Source organism: Tenrec ecaudatus, chromosome 1 (genome assembly GCF_050624435.1).
Source record: "Tenrec ecaudatus isolate mTenEca1 chromosome 1, mTenEca1.hap1, whole genome shotgun sequence".
Classification (NCBI taxonomy): Eukaryota; Metazoa; Chordata; class Mammalia; order Afrosoricida; family Tenrecidae; genus Tenrec; species Tenrec ecaudatus.
In genome coordinates this window covers 155,111,628-155,137,670 of record NC_134530.1, presented here as the reverse complement: position 1 = coordinate 155,137,670, position 26,043 = coordinate 155,111,628, and the positions used below count along the sequence as shown (strand labels likewise).

The 26,043-nt window shown below is 43.9% G+C and overlaps 1 protein-coding gene across 2 annotated transcripts in view; it reads left to right on the top strand.

Annotated features, from left to right (window-relative positions):
* The window catches only part of WARS2 (tryptophanyl tRNA synthetase 2, mitochondrial), a 106,354-nt gene extending 84,473 nt beyond the window's left edge, over nt 1-21,881 (top strand). Inside the window, exons 4-6 of one of the 2 annotated variants that reach the window (XM_075560067.1) lie at nt 2,886-2,971; nt 16,467-16,585; nt 19,420-21,881. In XM_075560067.1, the coding sequence (XP_075416182.1) occupies nt 2,886-2,971; nt 16,467-16,585; nt 19,420-19,868 (654 nt within the window). In that variant the 3' untranslated portion in view covers nt 19,869-21,881. The remainder of the gene's footprint in view (nt 1-2,885; nt 2,972-16,466; nt 16,586-19,419) is intronic. The other variant, XM_075560075.1, reaches the window with a different exon arrangement.
* The last annotated feature ends 4,162 nt before the right edge of the window (nt 21,882-26,043 follow it).

Below are 26,043 nucleotides of genomic sequence, written 5' to 3'. Positions count from 1 at the left end.
GAGGCCAGGCACCAACCAGTGCAAACCCACAGACAAATTAAGGCTGGATTTTTCCCTACAGCGTCGGAGGATAAAAGGGATAATTCATTGTACGTTACTTCCATTTATTCTTGCAACTGAATAACCCACAGGTACATAGCTCCTAATGGCATCAACACAAATTTCTGTTTCAAACTCCTGTCAAGCATGCCTTTAGGGCCACTGGATTCTGGAAGAGCCTCCGTGTGCGGCAGAGAGAAACGACTGAGCTGTAGAGTGGCCACTCTAAGCGGAGAACCATCACTCATGATGCGAAGCCATTACTTCCCAGGAGCGAAGAGCAGCTTTTTAAATAATGTTCTATAATAATTTAACATTTTTATGATAATTCTTTCCTCTATTTTGGTTTGAGATAAGACTTTCCATTTCACTATAATACTCTAACACTAAGTTCAATCCTGAAATCCTTTCTTTAAGGACTAATCTAATGAGAACTAGTCCCACTTGAAAGTAGTGTCTAAGGGCCTCCCGAGAACATATTCCTAAGGAATGCCCTGATGTTCAAGAGAAGCCGTCCACAAGCCCATGATGTGGTGCGTGTGGGGAAAGCATGGATTTCCAGCCCCGGCCTCATCTTTGGGCAAGTTATGTTTTATAAAGTGACGCCTGCATTGCATCGTGGGAGATGCTGGAGTCCTAAAGGCCAGTGAGACAAGGGCATCTTCCATGGGGCTTGTAGTCTATTTGGGGAAAGCTCATTAATGAAGCAGAAATGGCGTGTGAGAAGTGTTCTGATGGAAGAATTCCAGAGTTCTGGGACAGTCCGGTAGGAGCCACATAGCTTGGTTTTGATTGGAGCAGGAACAGTAAGGTAGGGGTTAAAGTTATTTGAGATCAGGATTTGGAAGATTCGTGTGATACCACCATATGCAAAAGATCTAGGACACATAGTAACCACTCACTAATTGTCAGTGATCTCCCCATTGTCTCCCTTCCTTTCTAATGTCCAGGCCCAGCAGGCTAATATTTTTTAAAGACCGTATGTCCAACATGTTAACAGTGTTTTTAAGTTAGCTTGTTTCCTCATTTGATCAGTTCCAAACTAAACCTTCACAACCATTTCCCTCTAGGACTGGCAGGACAGGCCTCTCACAGGCATGGTAATAAGGGGATCAATGAAGGAATTACACGGTGACAGTGAAATTTTCTTTGAATGGCCTTGCACATTAGTTGTGCGAAGCCAGAACTATATAAACTCCATGAGATACCATCAGAGAAGTTGAATGTGAAATGAGGAGCTGATACCAAGGGCTCAGGTAGAAAGCAAATGCTTTGAGAATGATGATGGCAACAAACGTACAAATATGCTTAACACAATGGATGGATGGATGGATTGTGATAAGAGTTGTGCGAGCCCCCAATAAAATGATTTTTTTAAAGTTGAATTTGTAACCTAACTATGAAACATTGAAATTAAGATGACTAAAAAGGGAAGCTGTTGCCTTTTTAGCCCAATCTTCAAAGTGTATGTCCCGATGCTCGAGAGGGAAACCCAAGTTAGGCGTTCATAAGTTTTGTCCTTGGGATTGTACACATTTATAAATCTCATTCTTTAGCCCATTTAGAAACAGTCAGACTTAAGAAAAGTAATTCATACAAATTAAATGAATCAGGTTTATATATTTCAAAAACCAGCCATCAATTCGATTCCGACTCATAGAGAACCTTGTAGGGCAGAGTGGAGCTGCCCTTGTGGGATTGTGAGACTGTAGGTCACTGTGGGGGTAGCAAGCCTCCTTTCTCTCCCATGGAGCACCGGGGTTTCCAATGGCTGGCTTTGAGGTTAGCAGCCCCTGAGTCACCTACTACTCCTTCTCAGGCCTATCTACTCACCAAAATATCTCTTTACTATGATACAAAAGATGACATGCTCAGGCCTTGGAAACAATTACCAGTGAAGTTCACAAAGTACTCCCTTCAAATAGGTAGCTCTACTCAGGAAATGAAATCACATATCAGCCAGGGTGTTCGTGTCACTAGGACTTCATACTAAGCACACACTAGTAGTTGACCCGGTACCCTCGGGTCACCCATTACCTCTGGTGTTCCATCATCTTCGCCACTTAGGACACCTTGTTGCCTAGACGACCTGAACTGTTTATTAGAATTACTTCGCCTTCACTGCGTCAGCATTCATAATTGTGCCAAAATTGAGAGAGAGAATTATGATTGCTTACATTAAAATTTCTCCGACTTGATTTTGTTTTTAGAGGGGATTTTGAGAAAACAGTTCTGTTACATCAGCAGCACAGGCGTGAGGCTTTCTGGGAGGCTTCCACAGACACAGCATGACTTTTGGTGTTAATTCACAGTAATTTCTGATGCATGACATTGTATGACCCTATCAGTGGAGCCTGCACTATATCTGATTTAGAACTTATGATTCCTTACTCCTAAAAAAGAGAGAGTGAGAAATTGTGGGGAGCGCAGGGTGCCTTCACGAGCACTAGTGAAATGGATTCACCTAGTTGCTGCTTAAGCCTAGCAAATGAATACAAGCCCACCAGAGGACGGGTCCTCTTCCACCGACAGTTGTCAACTCATGACAACCCATGTATGTCAGAGTAGAACCATACTCCATCGACTTTCCTTAGCCAGATTTTTGTTGTTCAATAGATCACCGAGGTCCCTTGGACTAGGCATGAACCAGCAGCTGTTCAGTAAGCAGCTGAATGCTTGAACTATTTGCACCGGCTCCTCCTAGAGGACCGTTAAAGTTGCTAAAATCAACGGAGACATACAAGTGGCTTCAGAACCGATTTTGCCACTTCAAAACTCTCTTGCTTTGGCAGTAAACTTCGATTGGTGTCTGATTGCTTCCCCCTTCTTTTCTTCACCCGCCCCAGGCAAAGACTGCCAGGCAGAAACATGACGGAACTGTGGGCCTGCTGACCTACCCAGTACTGCAGGCGGCGGACATTCTCCTCTACAAGTAAGAGCGGCGCCCCCACGGTCACAGTCCTCCTGAGGACCAGAATGTCTTAGCCTCTCAGAAAGAGACTGCTGACAGGGACGCAGGGCACAAGAGGGAGCAGACTGCTTACAGCTGCTCCCCAGCCTTGTTGTCGCTGGGTGCCAGTGAGGTACAACAGAAAGCCACAAAACACTGCCCCTCCCTGCGCTGCCCACACAGGGGTGCTGTGTCATCTCACTGAGGCCTTCCTCTTGTCACTGCCCTTCCACTTTAGCAAGCATGGTGCCCTTCTCCAGGGACTGGCTCCTCCTGATAACATGGCCAAGAGATGTGAGGTGAAATCGCGCCAGCCCAAATGTTAAGGTGTTTCATTGTGAAAGTGTTGAGAACTAGCACTTAAATAGAACTGACTATGTTTGGGATCGCATTATAAGTGCTTTATATAGGTTAGCCCACTTAGTTCTCCCAGCAACCTTATACAACCCGTAGTATCAGTGACCCATCTTACAGATGAGGAAACAGAGACCCAAAGTAGCTATTCACTTATCCAAGACCGCATTGCCAGCAAGGTTTGGAGCCAGGATTTACGTGCAGAAAGTTTGGAGCAGAATCTGTTATCTTAACCTGTGTGTGTGTGTGTGTGTGTGTGTGTGTGTGTGTGTGTGTGTGTGTAGGTGTGTGGTATGTATGTGTGGTATGTGTGTGTGTGGTGTATGTGTGGGAGGGGTGTGTGGGGTGTGTGTGTAGTTCTCGCCAAAACCACTTCACCGTCATTGAGTTGGTGCCAATTTCTAGATCCTGTTTGACAGATAGAACTGTCGCTGTGAGTTTTTGCGTCTGTAACTGTTTAAAGGAGTAGAAAGCTGTCTTTCTCCCACAGAGCAGCCTGGTGGGGTCACGCTTCCAACCTTTTGGATGACAGCTCAGTGCATAAGCACTATAATAATTGAAAGGACCCCTGATGTCACAGTGGTAAAACACTCAGCGGCGAAACCCAGGGTAGGTGATTCGAACCCATCAGTCGCCCCACAGGAGAAAAAGGAGGCAGTCTGCTTTCATAATGTTGTACAGCCTTGGAAACCCCGTGGAGAAGTTCTACTCTGTCCTATAGGAGTGGGGTCAACTCAAAGTGACCCTACAGGGCAGAGCAGATAGCATTAGTCAGAATTAAGCTCCAAGCATTTTACTGTTATTTGTTGTAGTTAAACTGCAAATATTTAACATCTTAATTTAACAAATAGTCTGGCCCCTAAAGCATTGCTGTCCAGTACAGCTTGCTGCAGTTCTGGGAATGTTCCACACACAGGGTTCTAGTGAGGTAGCCACGATCCACAAGGGACTGCTGAGCACTTGGGATGTGAGTGGTGCAATGGAGGAATTGAATATTTAGTTGTATTCCATTGGAGTTAACTTAAGTAACCAAATGTGGCTGACTATTGGAACTGGACCTCCAGGGTGTGTTTCTCAGTCTGCTTGGATATCCTCCCTTTCCTAGACCCATAATCCAGCTAGCCAGCTACTCTTGCCATTGAAAGGTTTCAAAAATAGACAACCAAAGAGTGCTGACCCTTGTGTTCTCTCCTGGCCAGGACTTCTGACCTTGACCACCGATCTCCTTCTTACTCCCTCACTGCTCATTGGCCTTCCTGGGTCCTGGTTAGTCTTCTGGGGCTAATCCCTCCTGATCAGAATGTGGCAGAGCCTCAGCCTTGATCCTGTAAAAGCTTCAGTGGTAAGCGAGAAGCTCCATGAAAGTGTGTTTTCACCCCTTTTCCCTAGAGCCTTGGCTCCAGAAGAATGATTTTTCCCAAAGGATCTAGAATTCTTTATGTTGTCGAAGGCTAATAACATGGCGATGACAGTATCCGCCCGAGTGGCGTGACCTCAAAGCCTGTGCAGTTATATGGAAGTAGCCCGAGTAGCAGGTTAACTTTCCAAATACGTAGGCCTGAGTGCCTGCAGGCGCTCTTAAATGCTGATGAAAACATAGACAAGAAGTCTGTTTCTGTTTATTTGTTATCTTAATGTGAGCGCAGATTTGTTAATGACTTGTGTGCCATTGCGTTTTTCTGACTCATCATAACTATAGGACAGGGTAGAACTGCCTCGTAGGGTTTCCTAGCCTGTAATCTTCATGAGAGCAGGTCTTTCCTCCTACAGAGAGGCTGGCGAGACCTTCTAGTTAGTTACTGAGCACCCCTTTGCACCCCCAGGACTCCTGGACTCTGGGTAGCATTTACTATTTATAGGGGACTTTTGACTTTTTCTGGGCCATCAGGACTGCTTTTCTTTAAGAGCTGGCAAGTGAAAGTTTAATTGAAATCTATTAATGCATGTCCCTACGAATAATATATTTACCTAGGAGACAAACCCATGAGGAACCTCGATTTTTGTCACATAGAAAATAGGGCTGTTACTTAAATGAAGTGTGAACAGTGACTGTGACTAGGAGCCAGCTTTCCCTAGGTGATGAGTGGTGATCTTTTGCTCTTGGGTGGTTGTTTCGTGTTTAATTCTTTTTTTCAAGGGGCTGAGATTTTTCAGCACTAGGATATAACCGCACGTGAGCTCCCGGAGCTGCGCAAGAACTACCCTCGGAGAGTCCTTTGAGCGCGGGGCTGTAAAGTGACCCCTGAGCGATTGCCTTTTTGAACAGTTACCAGGAGCCAGAGGGCCGAGGGAAACACTTTGCAGGGCCTCTGCTGCAGGCCTCTGGCTTTCTGCAGGAAGCCCTAGGAGGCCTCGAAGCTTGTTCTCAGCTGCGAGCTGTCAATAGTCAATGGGGCATCAAGGCATAACCGTGGGTTTCCCAAGCCCCGCTTAAGGACCCAGGAGGTGCATATGATAGGAAGCAAGATTATCACTTGAGACAATCAGAACATTCTGCCAATTGTACCTACTACTTATGTTGTATATTTCGGGCAACTAATAGCAATACATCCATCTTTATTTTGCTGTTGATGACTTACCGTGTTCTGTTTACTTCATCTAGGAAGTGAGGTAATAGAACAGAATTCAGAGGATTATGTAAATGAATTCTATAGGTAGTTCTATTACCTAATGCACTCAATCCAAAAATACTGATTGTACAAGAAGAATCTATTTTTTAAAACTGGCATTAACGAAAATAGCTACTTAAGATCCCCAAGGCACTTCTGTTGTTCTTCTTGGTTAGATCTGTATTCCATCTAGCCAGCTAGGACTGCCGTGGAAAGAGCTCCGAAGTAAGCAGTCAGGGATGTTGGCCTCTGGGCCTTCCTTCCTTCGGAACACTCGTGACCTTTGTTGTGCTCACTGCCCAAACATTCCAGTAGTTTCTTGTCTGTCTCGCTCTCCTTCCTGACTCCGACAAGATTCTCACATGAAGATATTTGATCCGCGGACAGGTACCCTTTTTCAGACTATCTTGTCTCACATACCATTCCCAGTACCAAAGAGATTCCCCTGTCCTATAGGGTGACTCTGAGTCAGCAAAGACTCGATGGCAGGGAGTTTGAGTTCACAAAGTTAGCAGGAAAGCTCCATTATCTGCTCCCCTCCCCATTATCTTTTCATTCCATTGCCCCACCCGTTTGTTTTTTTTTTAAGCACCCTAGTGTGTACTAAAGCAGATATAAGGTGCCTTCCTAAAAAGTCCGTCGGGGTCGGATGATTCTCTGTCTTCATCAGGATTCTGGTATTTTAGATACTGTCTGTTGGAAACCAATAGAGAAAAGTGTTTTTGAAAGTAAAACTAGGTAATTTTTTCTAAGGCAACCATCCAGAAACTATCCAGCAGCAGTGCTGCCTTAGATCGCGAACAAGGAGCCCACATCTCCATGCCAAGAGCACAGCTGTGTGTCCTTCCTGCCTGACCTTGGGCTGGACCTGCCACAGCTGTCCACTCACACTCCAGCTGAGATGCCATCCCTTTTGGTCTCTGCTCTCCCACCATCTTGCTGAGTCTGTTCCCATGGGTGCTGCAGCCACACAGACCGACACATGTCCCGCATTTCGTGGATGTGTTTGTCACTTGGCACCCTGACTCACGGTGACCTCTTGTGGTCCAGGGTAGCACTGCTCTCCAGGTTTTCTTGGCTATAATTTTTACAAAAGTACACAGATGGCCAGGCCTAATGGTCCCGTGGAACCTTTTAGTTATCCGCGGATTGCAAATCCTGTGCTGCCCTGGGGCTTGGATAAGGAAGAGTAGACGGGTTTCAGAGAGAGTTACCAGATAACGTTGTTAGGATTTGATAATAAATGGAACGAGAGGAAGGCGTCTGGAATGACCCTGTGACTGACTTAGACAACAGCTTGAATGGCGTTGCCATTCGCTGAGCGAGGACCACCCAAGGACCAGGGCAACTTCTAGCTTTATGTGGTGTTGTCTCACCTGCTGGAAGCCTTAATAGTCGAGAAATTAGACCGTTCTTTCCTTCCTTAGCTCTCACAGCACCTAGTCCCAGGCCTTCCACATAGTAGGCCTTCCACATAGTAGGCCTTCCACAGACAGAAGGCAGTGCCACTTCCACTACTTGGTAGTTCCAGAAAAGAGCTGAGTCACCATGTTAAACTCTGAGGGTTAAACTCTTGCCTTTGCGAGCCATTAATAATAGTCCAATCTCTGAAACATTATTTTGGAGCCTTGCGGTCACTACACCATCTCCAACAGGCACCAGAGATGGCGAATCAAGCCTTTAAGAAAGGAAAACAAAACAACACACACAAAAAAAACCCCCAGCACAGCTCCTTGTTTGCAAGGCTGGTAAAGGCAACAGCATTAAGAACTCCAAACACAGCCCCAAAAAGTAGAGAAAATAAAGGGAAGGAATGTGTTTGCAGATATATGTAGTCAGTGCTTGTTCATCTGGACAGTAATTCTGGCAGCGGGATGGGGTGGATCCCAACTAAACAACGTAAGATGCAGCAAGGAGCTTAAGCAAGAGAACAATGGTTTAGACACCAAAGCAGAAGATCAGACGCATTATGATGTGACAGACGTTATAACAATCAAAATTATCAAAGACTTTTGTTTCATGTTGCGTCTGAAGAATGCACAGTCAGGGAAAGTTTTTTAAAAATTAAAGAAAATGGGAGGGCGCGTGGAATAATAATATGGATATCATTATGCCGGTATAAATTTTCAAAGCACAGCACTGCATTATTTGAAGTGAAGGGAGGACTGCGAGGAGAGCGGTGGAAGCGTGAGGAGAATAAGCCCTGTAAGTGATAGAGGCAAAGACAGGCCGAGTTAACGTGAAGTGTAAGCTCAGTGGACCCCAAGTCAAGGGCAGGGTAGATTAGAGGAGGTGAAAGGAACAGCAGGAGCGGAGGCAGGAGGGACTAGAGACAAACAAACGCAACTCAGATGAAAAAAGCCAAGTTGAGCAAGAGGGCCAGGTGAAAAAAATTAAAATTTTTCTAATCCTTTTCTAAAAAGCAAAACCCCACAGAATTTTTAGAAAAGAAGCAAGGATCTGACATAAGGCAAAGACACATACAGAGTTATTATGAAAACTAAATGTGTTTTCTGTTTCGTTTGGTTGCTTGGTGAATCTGGAACCATTTTGACATATGGAAATATTCATTTTGATGTGCTTAAAGTGGATTGATTATGGTAATTGTTTTTTCTGTGTTAGTTGCAGTCCATTGTGATTTCCTATGGGCTACTGTAATTGCTTTTTAACCTGCCCTGTTGGCTAATTTGGTTTGGGAGGTCAAGGTGACCTGTGCCTGCTAGCCTCCCCATATTTACAAGACCGAGAAGTAGCGGAGTCCAGTCGAGGACGAGAGGCGTTTAGGGGAGGCAGGCACATGGACACCAAGGGAGGAGCACCATGCAGGGTTCCAGGCACAGAGAGAAGCACGAAAAGAAACATTTCAGTTTTGCCATTCTTCGAACTAGAAACTTTTTTCTGCTGCAACAGGCTGTGTGGAAGACAGCAATGCACAGGGCCCTAAGAGTCAAATTTGTTGACTGTCCTACATTCATTTACTGACCTTCAAAGGAGAGAAGCCACTTCTTGATCGCCAATCGTGGTCCCTGAATTTTGTTTTTCCACTTATTGCTCTGCTCTTGTTTTCCTTAAAGGAAAAGCCTTCTCAGAATTCCTATAGCATGCATTTTATGGTTTGGGACTACCTGTCAGCTTCACGTATGTTTTCTGGCCATATCAGGATTGCCATTCCAGATTGCAGTTATGCCTGTCGGTTTGAGGCAACTATCAAAAAGAAAACTAAGCCTGATTTGGAAAAATTCATGACTTCCCACCACCTCCCGGTCCCGTATAGCATCTTTCTTTTGCCATTCTGTCTTTCCTTAGATCAGATACTGATGGGATGATGATCATGATACACACTGTGAATTATTGAATTCCTGGTGCCAAGTGCTATGCTTTGTCACCTTAGTCACGATATGTCAATGAGGGGTCTCTTCACTGATGCCACATGAACCTTGGCTGAAGGCACAGAATGGCAGAAAAGATGTTTACTTGTGTTTTATTGATTTCACAAGGCATTTGACTGCGTGGAGCAGAACACACTATGGATAACATTTTGTATAAGAGGAATTCCAGAGCACTTGATTGTGCTCATGGGAAACCTATAGCTAGATCAAAAGACACTCCTTCCAACAAAACAAGGTATGATGGTTAGCGTCAACTGCACACTACGGGGCAGGGGGGTCCTCAAACTACGGCCCGCGGGCCACATGCGGCCCGCCAAGGACATTTATCTGGCCCACTGGGTGTTTTTGCCCTGTTTGTTTTTTTACTTCAAAATAAGATGTGTTCAGTGTGCATAGGAATTTGTTTTTTTTAAAACTATAGTCCGACCCTCCAATGGGTCTGAGGGACAGTGAACTGGCCCCCTGTTTAAAAAGTTTGAGGATCCCTGCAAGTCTGGGGTAAGGGTAGGGTGGAGCCTAACCTATCAATCGGGCACCTGATGACAGCGCCTTGGAGGTGTGGCCTTTTGTATAAGAAGCAGACCAGGCAGGTCAAATCCTCCTTGGCCCCGCACCTTCTACTAGAGCTGAATCTTGCTTCTGTGTCCTCCATCTCCTGCTGTGTCACCTGCCTACCCCAGGAGCCATCAGTGGACTACCAACAGAGGATTCATTCAGCCGACTTGAGTTTCATTTACCTCTGCATCCACCAGCCTGTCTCTCCCCACTTCTGCCCCTCCACTCTCATCAACATGCTTCCTATTTGTCAGCTTCCACAAGTCAGGAGAAGCCTGACTTGATTGAGACGTGACTTACCTGCTTTACAACTGTGCGAGCCATTTCTCGATATAAAGCTCTGTTTATATACAAACACATACAAATGTCACCGGTTTTTCTTCTCTAGAGAAACTAGCCTAACACACACGGGGATGCTGCATGTTTTAGAATGAGAAGGTGTGTGTCAGGCTTGTCTCTTTTCAACATGCTTATTCAGTTCATGCTGGGCAAATAGTCTAAGGAACTGGACAATATGAAGAAGAGCTTGCTATCAGGTGGAGAAGAAAGCTCACTAACACCCTGTGAGATACAGCTGACACAATGGGATCACTTGATCACATTTAGTGATGAAGGCCAAAGACCACAGTCGGCAATACTAATTACACCTCAACAAAAAGAAAGCAAAACTCTCTATAACTAGACCTGTAAGCCTTATCATGATCAACAGAACATACAGATATTAAATTATTAATAATTGCATTTTGCTTGAATCCACAGTCAAAACCCATGAGCGCAGTCAGGAAATAATGCATTCAGTCTCTTACAATTGTCCAAAAGCAAAGATATCATCTTGAGAACTTTAGGTGTGCCTGACCAAAGCCATGGTATTTTCAGTTGCCTCATCTGCAACAGTACATAAAGTCAACAGAAAAATCGATTCCTTTGAATTTTGGTGTTGGCGAAGAACAGTGCCTATACCATGAACTGGCCAGAAGAACTAACAAAGAAGAAGTACACTCGGAATGCTCCGTAGAAGTAAAGGCGATAGGTCTTCATCTCATGTACTTTGGACATGTATCCAGGAGGTAGCAACCCGAGAGAAGGACTTCATCCTTGATTAAAGTAGAGGGTCAGCAAGAATAGAGGAAGACCCAGATGGGATGGATTGACGCAGTGGCTGCTACTGCAGGCGCAGACTGGTAAGATCCGTGAGGGTGTCACAGGGCCCAGCAGCGCCACCTTCTTTTGTACACAGGGTTACTGCTCTGAGTCCGCGCCCTGGTTGTCTTTAAACATTTGTAGAAGTCAATAAAGACCACTCTAAGGAAGATAATTAGAGGCCCTTTCTTCAGAGATTGGTGTAGCGGAGAGATCAGTCGTTTCCTTCATGTTTGGCAGAGACTCAAAGGCATCCAGGGCGATGGGAAGCTTTATAATGAAAGAAGAGAAAGGCGTCAGGTGTGTGCTCACGAGAGGCTGTTGCTACAGAGACACTGAGTGTAAGCTAACCTGAAGCAAGGCATTTGGGATGATGGGTTTGTTCCATATTTACTTTCTCCAGTTGCTCTTGAGTTGGAAAGAGAGGCAACGAATAACAAAATGGGTAGTCCAGGTCCTGACCATTCCAGACCAATTGCTGCGGAAGTTGTGGTTTCGCTTCCCTTCCCGGGCTGGGTGCTAGCGAGCTTTTGGATCAGAGTTCATTTGTCCTCTATCGTCTGGTCACTGTTCATATCCAGTCTCACACTTTTAAAATAGAATTTTGATTTTTTTTTTGTTAATTATCCCAAGTAAAAACTTATATCACCTGGGAAAGTGGTTTACTGAACACACTTTTTGATTGTTTCAAGGAAGTTTGGCTTTTCCATTCAGCTGAAACTAAACTGTAAACTGAACTGACTCAGTGGGAGGGGGGTTGGTTTTCTTTTGGATTTTTTATTATCTGCAGTTAGTCTTTATGCCTTAGAGCAGTGGTTCTCAACCCTCCTAATGCCGTTACCCTTTAATACAGTTCCACATGTTGTGGTGACCCCCAACCCATAAAAATATTTCTGTTGCTACTTCATAACTGTAATTTTGCTACTGTTATGAATCGGGCAACCCCTGTGAAAGGGGTTGCGACCCACAGTTGAGAACCGCTGCCCGATAGCAACTCTCTCTAGGGTGTCTGAGGTTATACATTTGTATGGGAGCAGACAGCCTGATCCTTCTCCCACAGAGCAGTAGGAGGGATTTGAACTACAGACCTCGCACTTAGCAGTCCAACACTTAGCCCAAAGCACCATACTCTTAGGCTGGAGGACTGTCCATTAACATAGCATCTTCTTATTTTTTCCTTTGTTCTTTTCTCTAAATTGTGTGAGACCTGGTGGTACAGTGGTTAAGGGCTAAGCTGCTAGCGGAAAAGGCAGCAGTTAGAACCCGTCAGCTGCTCGGAGGGAGAAAGATGTGGCAGGCAGTCTGCTTCTGCAGGACAGCCTTCTCTGATCGCGGCATTGTGAGTGGGAAGGAACAGCAATGAGAGAATTAATGAAAATGCTTGCCAACTTCTGTTATTAGCCTTAATTCTTAGTGCTAGAGTTCAGTACTTCTCCCCCTTCTGCCTTGATGGATACTTTTGCTAGGAAATTGAGACATCACCTTGGGCTACCATGCAATCGTTTGGAACCTGGAACATCAGTTCTTCCAGGTTGCACGTGGAAAGCAATGTTAGATGTGTAATACCAAAATCTACTTGAAAGGTATCCATGCCATCTTAACTCCTCCAACATACGACAGAGCTGAATATGGGGTAGAAGATATATGCGGAAACTTGCATGGGTGTTGATAAGGTCTTAGAGATGAATGATAATTAGAGGCCCAAACTAAGTTTTTAGAAAGATTTGCTTTGGGAAACAAAAAGGGCGAAATAAGCCAATAATACACTGTTCTCTGTTAATTCCATTTTCCTTTTACTGTCCGGTTAACATGTTTATATAAATAAATAACTATTCAGCCAAGTCTTCATGTATCTATTTTGCTAAATATTCATATGTATTGACTCTGGGATTGTCTTTCCTCACAAGCTGTCCCTATTTTTGGCCAAACTGGAGAGAAGTTGGAGTTGGAATGAGTCTCTAATTGTTGATGGGATGTGTCTTAAACAACTTTTTGAAGTGTAATAATGTCATCTTGTCATTTAATCTTCGCAACATTACTGTGGGGTAACTATGACTCCCATTCTGTAAGATGTAAATACTATTAGTCACAATAAAGTTATAAGTGTAATGACATTGCTAAGAATTAAGTAGTATTGGTAGTTTAAATATTTTAATCCCCTAATTAAGGAAACTACATGTTATAGAAATTCTAAGATTTGTCCAAAGACAAAACAAAAAGAAGAAAAAAGAGAGAGACAGAATTGAAAAGTCAGAAGTTGACGCTGGCCCGATTCCAAAGTCTGTGCTTTCGTAACTCTGGACTGTTATGGTATCTAACACACACACACACACACACACACACACACACTGAAGGCAACTGACTCCATGAGTATATCAAGGGCTCTAAAAGAATATGGGTGATTTTTGTTGTTATGTAAAATAAGTATTGAAGAGTTGCTTAGAAAACTATTTAACAGTTCTTAACATTAAGAATAATTTTACGATACAAATAAATATTAGTTTCATTATCCAGCAGTCAAGCTTACTTTTTTAATATTAAGTATTGAATTATTAGGTTATTGTTAAAGATCATTGGTTTTTTATTTATTGAAGAAATGGCATAAAATATAATAAATCTCCCGTGCATGGGAACAATCGCGAGGATGGCACAGGGTTGTGAGTATTCCATTCTGCTTTCATAGCTTGCGGGGGTCAGAGGCGACCTGACACACTGGCAGCAGCAGCGGGCTTTTGCGGCTCCAGCACTGCCACACTGGTATGTCTCTTTCACGGTGGAATCAGTAAAGGCCACGCCAACAGCAGCAACCTGCCCACGTCAGTGGGGTCGTTCAAGTCTGACTCATAGCAACCCAGTCTAGGGTTTCCGAGGCTGTAAATCTTTATGAGAACAGATAGCCTCACCTTTCTTCCACAGGGACGCCAGTGGGTTTGAACCTCCTGACCTGTCCAATAGCAGCCTGATGTTTACCATCAGCAGCACTGAGAACTTGAAAATTTCTATCATATTAACCTTAAGGATGATATGACTGTTGTGCCAGTAGGTATGTACAATGATGGAAAATAATTTGCAAAAATAAAAATGGCATGAAATGAAGGGTTTTCCATTTTTAAAATGTTCTTACGTGTACTGCTGACGTAGTCTTTATGCTGGTCAAAAGGGCCTAGATTCGTGCTTTAGATGTGTAGGTTAAATGAACCAGTAAGTAGCCAGCCTGTGGACAGTAATGCACAGGAAAATGATAAGATCCCTGCCAGGTTTTGAAGAATCATTAGTTAACCTCTGCGGTGGTGATGAGGAGCCTTGGTGGTACAGAGGTTATGCTTTGGGCTGCTAACCTGAAGGTCAGTTGTTCAAAAGCACCAGCCGCTCTGTAGGAGAAAGGTGAGGCTTCCTACCCCCATAAAGAAGCACAGTCTTGGAAACCCACAGGAGCAGTTCTGCCCTGTCCTATAGGCTTTCTCTGAATGGGAATCAACTCATTGGCAATGGGTTTGGTTTGGTGAGGCTAGCATTGCACTGCTAACTTAAAGGTTGGTGGTTCAAACCCCCAACCATCCCTTGAAAGAAAGATGAGACTGTCAGCTCCAATAAAAATGTATGGCCTCAGAAACCCTGTGACAAAATGCAGTCATTTTCAAGCTGGTTTCCTTTTCTGAGATTCTTTAGGAAATATGTTATTTTCTCTCAGGAAACACAATGAATAATTAGATATTCAAGTTTGCCTTAAGACTACTTTCACAGCAGGAATATTGAACTGCCTTCTTCAAGAAACTACAGCACTTAGTTAAGAGTATTATCAAATCTGAACTCCCCAGCCAAGCATTAAAGAACTTTAGTCAAGTGTCTCCTTCTCCAATATCACTTCAATATAAAGTTGTCCCCATCAAGACTATGATGTAGTGATTTATTCTTCCTTTCAGTGTGTGGCATATGATCTAATATTGTAAATTTTGTATGTGAAGTTTCTAAATCCAGATAATTTTTGTTGACTTTTTTCCTCCAACACAACTTGCACTTACACAATTTAGTGATGCTGATTACATTTTTAAGGTTGTTCCATCATTCTCACTTCCCCTTTTTCAAAATATCCCACCACATGAGCAGAGCTCTCACTGCCATCAGGTTGATTCCGACTCATAGCGACCCTACAGGACAGAGTAGAACTAGCTGCCCCTGTGGGTTTCCGAGACAAGCTCTTTACAGGAGCAGGGAACCTGATCTTTCTTCCACAGAGAGGCTGGTGGTTTCAGACTGCTGACCTAGAGCTAGCAGCACAACAGATAGCCCACTAGGGCACCACGGCTCCTCACCATAATCTCCGTGCCTCCCAAATCAAACCGACCCGCTCCCCTCCCGCCATGGTAACCGCCAGTGAGGCTTTGGTCTTTAACTCATCGTCTGTTTCATGAGTGAGTCCGTATACTGTCCTTATGTGTCACTGACTTGTGTTCAGCATTATGTCTTCAAGAGTCTTCCCTGTTGTGACATGCACCAGAGCTTCATTTTTCTGTATGACTTCAAAGTAACCCATTGCGTGTACATACCTCATAGTGTTTATTCATTCATCTGCTGACCTTATTTTTAAATAAAATAAAATATCACAGATAAAATTGGTGTCCCCTTTCCAGACCCATTCTCTCGCTTTACTTTCTAGGGTCAGTTACGATCATGAATTTGGAAGGAGAGGTCTTCCAATGTCTGTTTTTCTATTTATAATATATATGTTTCTTTAAACTCCATATGGTATTTTCGTGTGTACTTTTATGAAAATTTGCATTGATGCCCGCATATTCTCTGTGTTTTCCATAACTTGCCTTTATTCATTCATACTGTTTTTTGTTTGAGATCCATTTATGTTGTGCTTAAGATTTTATTCATTTACTTTAACTTCCCTGCAGCTTACCAATGGCCCCATGGTTAAAATGTACTTGAAAATAAACTAATAGATTCCAAACACATCTTGAGTTGGCACAGCTCTATGACAGTGGGGAGACTTGCCTGAAAGCTTTCCGCCATCTCTGATATGAGAGTGGGGCGGAGTGCAGGCTGAGGTAAAACCATCTGGTTAAGGGCTGAAATAATATGCACTGACTGGGCGAGAGAACGCAGCGTAGTTTTAAAATATAGTTATGCTGAGCGCATGTGCTATTTCAGATACTATTCCTCTCTCCCAGCAAGATCCTGTCACTGTGGTGCTGATGGCTGTATTTTTCTGCTATGGAAGAAACAAAACTAGAATAGACAAATATCTCTTTGGCATTTGTCTAAGACATAGATAAAGACTTGTGTCTCAACATTCCCTCTATTTGGTGAACATTTGTTGAACACTGTCAGTGAAAGAGGCACAGCAACGCAGCTGCTTGCAATATCATTTCAGTATAAGCAGGAACCTTGCTGAGTTACTACTCTGTCTGTCTTTTATTAAAGGTCCACACACGTTCCTGTCGGGGAGGATCAAGTCCAGCACATGGAACTAGTTCAAGATCTAGCACAAGGTTTTAACAAGAAGTATGGGGAGTTCTTCCCTGTGCCCAAGTCCATTCTAAGTAAGTACCAAACATCTGATTGCTAAATCAGGGCATAATTTGAAAAGAGGATTGGATAACAGAAGGCTGGGTAATAGGTGGAAATTTAGAACTTTCTTGGCTTTCGTGGGGATAGGCGTAATGCTTTATAACTACCTCCGTCTTTTAGGACTAGTAGACCTGGTTGTGTTACTGAAGAAAATAGCAGGAAAAGCATAAAATCTGTTGGAGAGCCCCCATACCATAATGTTGTTGTTGTGTGCCATGGAATCAACCCCATCTCTACCCCAGCTGTGTGACAGGGTAGAACTGCCCCATAGGGTTTCCCAGGCTCTTCTCTTCACAGCAACAGACTACCGATCTTTCCTTCCGAGAAGCCACTGGTGGCTCAGAGCTTTGAACCATCAACCTTTTGGTTAACAACCAAATACTTTAAAGGACTGATAAATAAATAAAGAAGAAGACATACTAGGTAGGTAATAAGAATAATTTTTATTTACATAAAGTATTACTGTGATTTACAAAAATATGTATAACATCAAATTACTAGGGCAGGTATTCTCCCCTAGTTCATGGATGAGGAGGCTTAAGGCTTAGAAGACTGTGTTTTCAAATCCAGAGTGGGTTAAGCATTGAGCTGCTAACCTTAGAGTAAACAGTTCAAACCCATCAGTTGCTACTCAGGAAAAAGTTCATGCTGTCTGCTCTTGTAAAGATTGGCAGTCTTAGAAACCCTAAGGAGCAGTTCTCCATTGTCCTACAGGGTTGCTATGAGTCAATAGCTGTGTGTGTGTGTGTGTGTGTGTGTGTGGTGGGGGGGGGGAATCTGGGACCTACAGGCAGATTGTCTGATTTCAAACTCAGTGTACCTTCAATGGTCACTGTAAGAGTTAAAACTGCTGAATCATAATCTGGTTAAAGCAAGAGAGAGGAGATCATCTGCACAGTCTACCTTCTTAATTCTCCATAACAGAGCATGGAATGTTCAGTCCAGCTACTAAAGCTGAAACTTCAACTTAAGCTTGCAAGGCTTTGCTAGTCAGGAAATGGTTGTCAACGTCTTGGTAGCAGTGCTCATGTATGGCAATGCAGAGACCATTGAACCTAAGCACTATCCACCTTTACTAAGCTGACATAATTTTGAAGAAGTATCACATGTGCCTGGTGTCAGTGTAGGAGCATAAGATAGGCTTGAGTGTCTAAATTGTTCCAACAGTTCATACAAAGAACTTTAGGGCACCCCATTTTTTGAAACCAATCTTATTTTAGCAATAATATGTTAGTGTTTGGGTCAATTATGTATTTCAATTGGATATGCTTCTATAACAGCCACAAAATATCCAGGCAACTATTAATAACACTGTTTTTTAAATCATTTTATTCGGGGTTTATACAACTCTTATCACAATCCATACATACATCCATTGTGTCAAGCACATTTATACATTTGTTTCCCACATCATTCTCAAAACATATGCTTTCTACTTGAGCCCTTGGTATCAACTCCTCATTTTTCACCTCCCTCTTTGCTCTCCCTCCCTCGTGTGCCCTTGATAATTTATAAATTATTATTTTGTCATTATCTTACACTGTGCGACATCTCCCTTCACCCACTTTTCTGTTGTCCGTTCCCCAGGGAGGAGTTTATATGTAGACCCTTCTAATCAGTTCCCTCCACCCTCCCGGTATCACCATTCTCACCACTGGTCCTGAAGGGATCATATGTCCTGGATTCCCTGTGTTTCCAGTTCCTATCTGTACAGGTGTGCATCCTCTGGTCTAGCTGGATTTGTAAGGTAGAATTGGGATTATGATAGTGGGGAGGGGGAAAGCATTTAAAAACTAGAGGAAGTTGTTTTGTTTTATCAGTGCTATACTGAACTCTGACTGGCTCATCTCCTCCCTGAAACCCTTCTATACGGGAATGTCTAATTGGCTACAGATGGGCTTTGGGTCTCCACTCTTCACGCTCCCTCATTCACAATGATAAGATTTTTTGTTCTTGGATGCCTGATACCTGATCCCTTCGACACCTCGTGATCACACAGGCTGGTGTGCTTCTTCCATGTGGGCTTTGTTGTTTCTCAGCTAGATGGCTGCTTGTTTATCTCTAATCCTTTAAGGCCCCAGACTCTTTATCTTTTGATAGCTGAGCACCATCAGCTTTCTTCACATTTACTTCTGCTTCTGCTTTGTGTTCAGCAATCGAATAACAGCAGTTTTTAAAGCAGAGCTTAATATCTTGATCTCCCCCGTATGTAGCATGTACATGTGTGTGCTCGTGTATGTGTGCTGGCATACATGAAGGGTGTACAACAAGCTCATGGAAATTTTCCTTTGTCTTTTCATCCCATTTCCCCACGAGTTTTTTGACACACCCTCATACTTCACGGGGAATGGAAGGGAAGGACTGCCAAGGATATTAAGAGTGGTTTGGAACCAGGAGGAGCCACGGGATGGTGAGACTGATTAGCTAGTAGGAAAGCAGATAGCAGAAGGTATGAGGTTGAGGAAAGAGATTTAAAATCTTTAAAAGATGCACATAGCAAAAGCAGCATGATGGGTACAGCTCTGTGTAAGACTGTAAATTGTCGTGTGTGTCATACATGAACTGAAGCATGGCTGCTATCAATAGAGAGGTAACAGTGGCCAGTGCAACGTGGACATCGTTCCGATGACCTTTACTTCCATGCTTAGTACTGTTTGAAGCTCTCACATGCGCTTGATACTTACATAAATCAGGTGGGGGGGTGGTAAATACGACGTTTATTTTTACGATCCAGACGCTCACATCCCTGGTGTCCTGTTCTTGTGTGTTTTTCTGTGTGCGTTTGTGCCTTTGTAATTTTACTTAGCCCCGATGAAGAAAGTCAAATCCCTCCGTGACCCTTCTGCCAAAATGTCGAAATCAGACCCTGACAGACTGGCCACAGTTAGAATCACAGACAGCCCGGAGGAGATCAGGCAGAAATTCCGCAAGGCTGTGACGGACTTCACCTCGGAGGTCACCTACGACCCGGCCAGCCGGCAGGGCGTCTCCAACGTGGTGGCCATCCACGCCGCGGTGACGGGGCGCTCCGTGGAGGACGTGGTCCGCCAGAGTGCCGGTTTAGACACCGCTCGCTACAAGCTGGCCGTGGCGGAGGCTGTGATCGAGAAGTTCGCCCCAATTAAGGGTGAAATCGAAAAGCTGAAGATGGACAAGGGCCACTTAGAGAAGGTTTTACAAACTGGGTCGGCAAAAGCCAAAGAGTTGGCATACCCTGTGTACCAGGAGGTGAAGAAATTGGTGGGGTTTCTCTAGGAACTGCCAGCAAAAGGCTTTTGCATCGATCGTGGGGGCCCCTATACTCCGATTGCACCCGCTGCCCTCACCAGCAAAATATTGGAGTTGGGACATTTAATGTGATACACCTGATTATTGGGTTGGCTTGAGAATACTGGTTTCTGGCCTTCAGATACAGCCACGCTCTAAATGCCAGGGGGGGCGGGGCGGGGCAGCAGGGATTTCATTAGAGGCATTTGAGACGGGCTCCTGGGCCAGAGTTCATGGGCTCTGATCGGCGGCAGGTGAGTGAGCCGTGGGTTGGCAGGTGCTGATCGTCACTTGATTTCTCTCTGGAGCTCTTGTCCTCACAGGTGCTCCCTTTGTCCCAACACCACTGAAAAAACAATAGTTATAGGGAAAGGTCTTCGACCGGTAAGCCTTGGGCTGCCATTCTGAACCATTTGTGTTCAGATATCAAGAAAAGAAGTTTCGTACATCATTTTTCTTTGAGATGGTGGTGCCCACTTCATTGTGTATAAGCTGTTTCACTTGCTGCCCGTGATCCCTCGATGTGGGGTACATTTTCTTACTTACAGTTTTAAATGATCATTTCTAAATATAATTAGCTGGAAATACATGATATGAACTTCTATGAAGGTTGCTTTATCTCACCTTGATTTGTTAATTTGGCCTGCTGGATTAGCTTCTCCACAATTAATCCTTTACATTTGTCTTTTAGTTTAATCTCACCGCCCCCACCCCCACCCCGTGAAAACACATAGGTGAGGAATTACCATGAAGGAAAGAGAGGCTCAGAGAAGAGCGTGCCAAGCTTGTACAGTGCCACCCGATAAGAAGAAAAGCCAAGACAGAAACCTTTACTCCTTATACCTGTGACCCAAACTCAAGCTGACCGCCATCAGGTTGATTCCGAATCATTGCGACGCTAAAGGGGAGCGTGGCCCCGTGAGTCCGAGGCTGTAACGCTACAACAGTAGAAGCGTTCTCTTTTCTCCTGAGGAGTGGCTGCCTTCAAACTGGTGGCCTTGCCATTAGCAGTCCAACAGGTAGCCTCAATGTCACTAGGGCTCCTGCGTTCTTCACCAGATGCAGGTGAGAGATGCCACACTTTCAGACTTTCGGGCTGCGTACCGGAAATACACAACCTTAACTACTGATAAAGGGCTTATATTTGCGACTTGGCCACTTGATGCCTGCTTTCCATCTGCATTCAGTTGGCCTTGGTTTGGTTGTCAAATCCCCAAGATTCTATTTGGTTTGTGGCAATGCCACAAAGCCTATTCGGCCAGGCAGCAGTGCAAGTGAGGCCTGACAGATATGCTCTTCTCAATCGAGAGTGGAATTCTCATCTCACACTCGGTCTCTTACACCAAGTCACCGTAAAGAGTGACTTCTCTGTACTCCCATTTCCTACACCTGAAAGTGAACATTGTAGTCCTGACGCCAGGACCTATTAGTAAGATTGATTTTGTAAGAGGAATTGCTTGTACCGTTTTTTGCCAACGCGTACCCTGACCATCCTTTATATACAAGAGGGGCAAGAATTTGTATCTGTCTTTCTCAAGAGAAAGGAAAGAGAGTGGTTCTTCTATCACAGCGGTTCTCAACCTGTGGGTCTCGACCCCTGTGGGGGTGGAACGACCATTTCACAGGGGTTACCTGATTCATAACAGTAGCAAAATTATCGTTATGAAGTAGCAACAAAAATAATTTATGGTTGGGGGTGACCACACCATGAGGAACTGTATGAAAGGGCTGCGGCCTTAGGAAGGTTGAGAACCACGGCTCTAGCAGAACAAGTAGAACTTCACGAAGCGACTTCACACAGTCAAATAAAAAGACCCGTTTAGGACTTTGGGGCTTACCTGGCTGATTGGCAAAGGAAAGGCTTTGCCTTTTAGGGCCTTTCTTGGTAGGACCTGTGTGTCCAGTTTTAGACCCCTCCTGCTCTGCAGGTTACTCTTTTCCCTTCTGTTTTTGCCTTTCAAAGGAGCCCTGTTATGACTGCTGGAAAATCACAGAAATAAACATGAATCTACTTAATCAACTGTCTGTCTGTGTGAGTGTTTTACCCCCTTATAGCATGTTTTCCCCAGAAGACTGAAGACACTAGAGAGACGAAAACAAGGTGACGTGTGAGGAAGAGTCAACCCTGGGTAGGTATGAAGTTAGAGGCATGTACATCACGTGTTCTTTTTCCAGTTCTGGCTCATTGAGTCCAAAATGATTGAGAGACTTGCCCAATGACTTTAGGAAGTTGATAAAAGAGGCGGGACCAGAACCTATATCTATCTTCTTATTCCTCCCCTTTATCATTTACACACTTGCGTACATTCTTTCTCATTGAAATGAAGATTCAGAGAAAAATATCTTGTAGTCTTAATTTAATAAGATGGGATTTTTTTATTACAAATTAGGTTAGGGGTTACATGTACAGATCATCGTTTTTGCATTCACCACTTTAGGCAATGAAATAATAAGATGGCTTTGATAATTATTTTCCATATGTTTTATAGAGTTGGAGCATTGAACAATAACTCAGATGGTAGTACTAGTGGTCAGAAGTTTGGTGCTCTGTAGCTCCATCTACTGACAAACCCCATTTTAAGCCCACCATGGAAGACAGGTCACTGACATAAACAGGGGTAGTATCCTTTTCCCCCCCAAAAATTTTTATTATAAATTAGGTGGAGGCTTGCATTTCAGTTCATCAAATTTGTATTCAATAGGTTAAACTATGGCGCAAACTCCCCAGTAGTTTTCCTTTGCCCACTCCTTGATTTGGCTTCGTCTTCTAGACTCTCACTGTCTTCCAGGTCGACACTCGTCTCCAGTCTAGCCCATTACTCTCTATGTGGGGCTGCATCTTCTAGTGCCCAATAGACACTTGTGGCCAGGGGCTACTGGACAGTACAGATATAGAACATTTCCATTATCACAGAAATGCCATTGACGACAACTGCCGTAAGACACTCAGGTAGTAAACCAAGTACATACTGCTCCGGGGCTCTCCCTGGAAGAGTTTACAACTGGGATATTTCGTGAAGATAGCAAAAGGATTAGCTGAAAATGGAAGCCACACTACACATGAGAATCATACAGACTTTCTCAAATAATAAGAATTGCCATTGTATTAAGGCAGCTAGCTCCTGGACCTTTCGCTAAGTATGTTGATAGGAAATCTCATTTGATATTTCAATCAGCTGTATAACATAGCAACTATTATGTCAGTTTTTCAAATAAAATTAAAACTCAGAAACTTACCCAAAATCATTCCTTGGGAGCCTCTAATTTCACCTAATTATGGACCCAGTGACCCTCTTAATTAGTTTCTTCCTGTGGCTGAGCAGTCTAGATTCTTCGCTCCTGTGAGCTTCTCCTGTACTCCCCACGGCATCACTCTCCATTCTCCCTCCCCCTTATCCCTCTTCTTGTTTTAATGCTCCTATAATTATTGCCCAAAAGTTCTTCACTTGTGTACACGGCACAGTCTTTTGGTTGCTGGGATTTCGTGTTTTGTTACCCTCCAGTTTGCTCAGTCCGGTGCTGTATCTGTTACTGTCACAGCCTTCTTCAAACCGAGTGTGCGCAACTTCAGCTCTAACACTCTTCCTTCCTCCAGACTTGGATCTTATTATTTATAATCCTTGGATCGCAAAGGGTGGTGTGCTGCTTCTATGTGGACTCAGTTGATGCCTCACTTAAGTAGTTGCTTATTTTAAAACAAAATTTTTAAGACTTCAAACACTATTATTTCTGATATCTGCCAGTATCTAAATTCTACTTAAGGGTGAGTATCGAGTCATAAGAACTAACTGTTCTTTGATTAGGGCTGTGATAAAATTCTAGCTCAAAATCCATATATCTACAGTGAACTTTAGAGATATCATTATAAGTTTACTGGAAAACATTTTTAGCCATCACCTTAGGGCATAAGGTAAATTCTTTGACAGAATCATTCATTTAACCAATGGTACAGCATTTAAAATAGCAAGAAAAGGAAATTATACATATATAGGGCAGATTATTAGGCCACAATACAGATTTGTAAAGACTAACTCTTCCTAGGAAGGAAGTCATGCCGAACTTCACATCTCTGAGAGCAGTGGTCAAACAGGCTGCTGTGCCTGGAGATCTGGACAGGGCTCTCTACTCCCATCAAAAGGTTCACTCTCAGAAACTCAGGGCGCAGTTCCACTCTGCCCTACAGGGTCCCTCTGCCTGGGGATGAACTCAGTGGCAGGGAGTTTGGGTTTGGGGTTGCATGCAGATCCACCTACACTAGCCTATCCCACCGTCAGGGAAGTCCATTGAGAGAAATTTTTAGTTTAAGTAAGTGGATTCTCTGGGAAATCCCCAGAGTTTGCAGTAGGCTCCCCTCAAAAAAGAGCGGCACTCATCATGGTTTAAAGAAACAAAACACAGCGACTTGTCCAGACATGATGATGGGGAGCAGATGTAGGGAGTGAAGTGCCCCCACCATGAATCAGCTGGTTGGCAAAAGGGCATTGTTCCTGCGTGGTATTCCAGAAGAATGTGTTTGCCACAGGACGGAAAGAGCACTCACAGGAATGCCAGGCTGCAAGTTGTATTATGGTTTCCTCTCCTGCGCTCCTTACAGGAAAATTAACTGAGGGGAATTTCTAAAAGGCTGATTCCCCTATGATGTGTGTGTATGTTTGTGTGCTTGTCTTTTCTACTTGCCTTTTCTACCCCGGAGGTGTAGTGATTAAGCATTTGGCTGAGATCCTAATGGCTGGTGGTTCGAAACCATCAGCATCTAGCTTTGAGTGAGAAAGTCTGACTTTCTACTCCTGAAAACAGGGAGTGTCTCAGAAACCCACAGGGGATGGCTATGTGTCAGCTTTGAGTCGATGGCAGTGTTTGCTTGTTTTTCTACTTGTACCCTTTTAGGCTTAATGTTCCTGTGCTTTTACCTCTGATGAATCCAGGACTCAGTTCTCCTCTCCCATCCCCTATGCCTAAGCAGATCCCAATTCAGTTACTGTGACAACTACTCTTATCTAATGCTTTTTCTACCTTGTTGCTAAAGAAACAAACCAACAAACAGTCTTCCTCCTAAGACTTTTTTAACATTGGCAGTTTTCAAGCTCAGTGCTTTCTAACTCCCGTGCATAGTTTATCACCAAATAAAACGCTCTAGTCAAGATCTCCTCCGCCTCCTGTGAAGGTCTGATTGCTCTCGTCCACAGTCACCTTTGGGCTTTCACGCTCCCTGAGCCACGTCCATGTGTTCAGTCATGATGGATCTGAGCATCTGCGTGCTCCTCTGTAACCCCCTCCCTGGTGTTCCTGGGTTAGGAGTGGGGCCACTCACAGGAAGGCTGGTGCGTAGAGCCCACTAGTTCTCTGTGAGAGCGAGATGAGGCAGCCTGCTTCTGAAAGATTGACCGGAATCTTCGAAGCTCTGCAAGAGTTCTACTCTTTCCTGTAGGGTCACCATGATTCAGAATCAACAGCTGTGAAGTACAATGAATCAAAACCTTGAATCCACCCAGAGACCCCTGGCAATCTACTTCGAAGCAAACAACCTCCCTGGAGAGCCCTACTACTCAGCTCGCATGGGACTGTCGTGAATCAGATCAACAACAACTGGTTATTAAGCAGTAACTACCCCTAAGTTGTGTGCCTCACTCCCATCCACTCACAGCCCCCACTGTCCTTTCTGTCCCTCCCAGGATTTCCATGCAATTTCTCATACCTTCTACAATTTTATTCTTCAGCCCGTCTGTTCCTCTATATTTCTTCTGTATAGAAAGCACATTCGGATGCCCCCTTAACATGCTGGCTTATTGACATGTCCAAGTGAAATGAAGGGGTTTTGACTTTTGATCCATTGTAATACCAAATCAACAACCTCTGTATTGAGGATTGCTTCCCCAACGTATCCCCAAAACAACAAGATGTACACACACAATAAATCAAACCAGTTACTGCCCATCTGTTGCTGTGTCATGTTGGCCCTCCAGGTCTCAGATATAATAGCACTCTAGAGTTTTCATTGTGAGTTTTTCAAGTAGACTGCCAGATCCTTCTTCCAAGGTACTGTCTTTTGGTTAGTCGGCAAGCACTCAATGGCTTACGCCACGCAGGGACACAAAGAGAACTCATATTGTTCACATTTTTGTCACTTTATACATGGTTTGCCATAAAAGTTACTGATTACCAT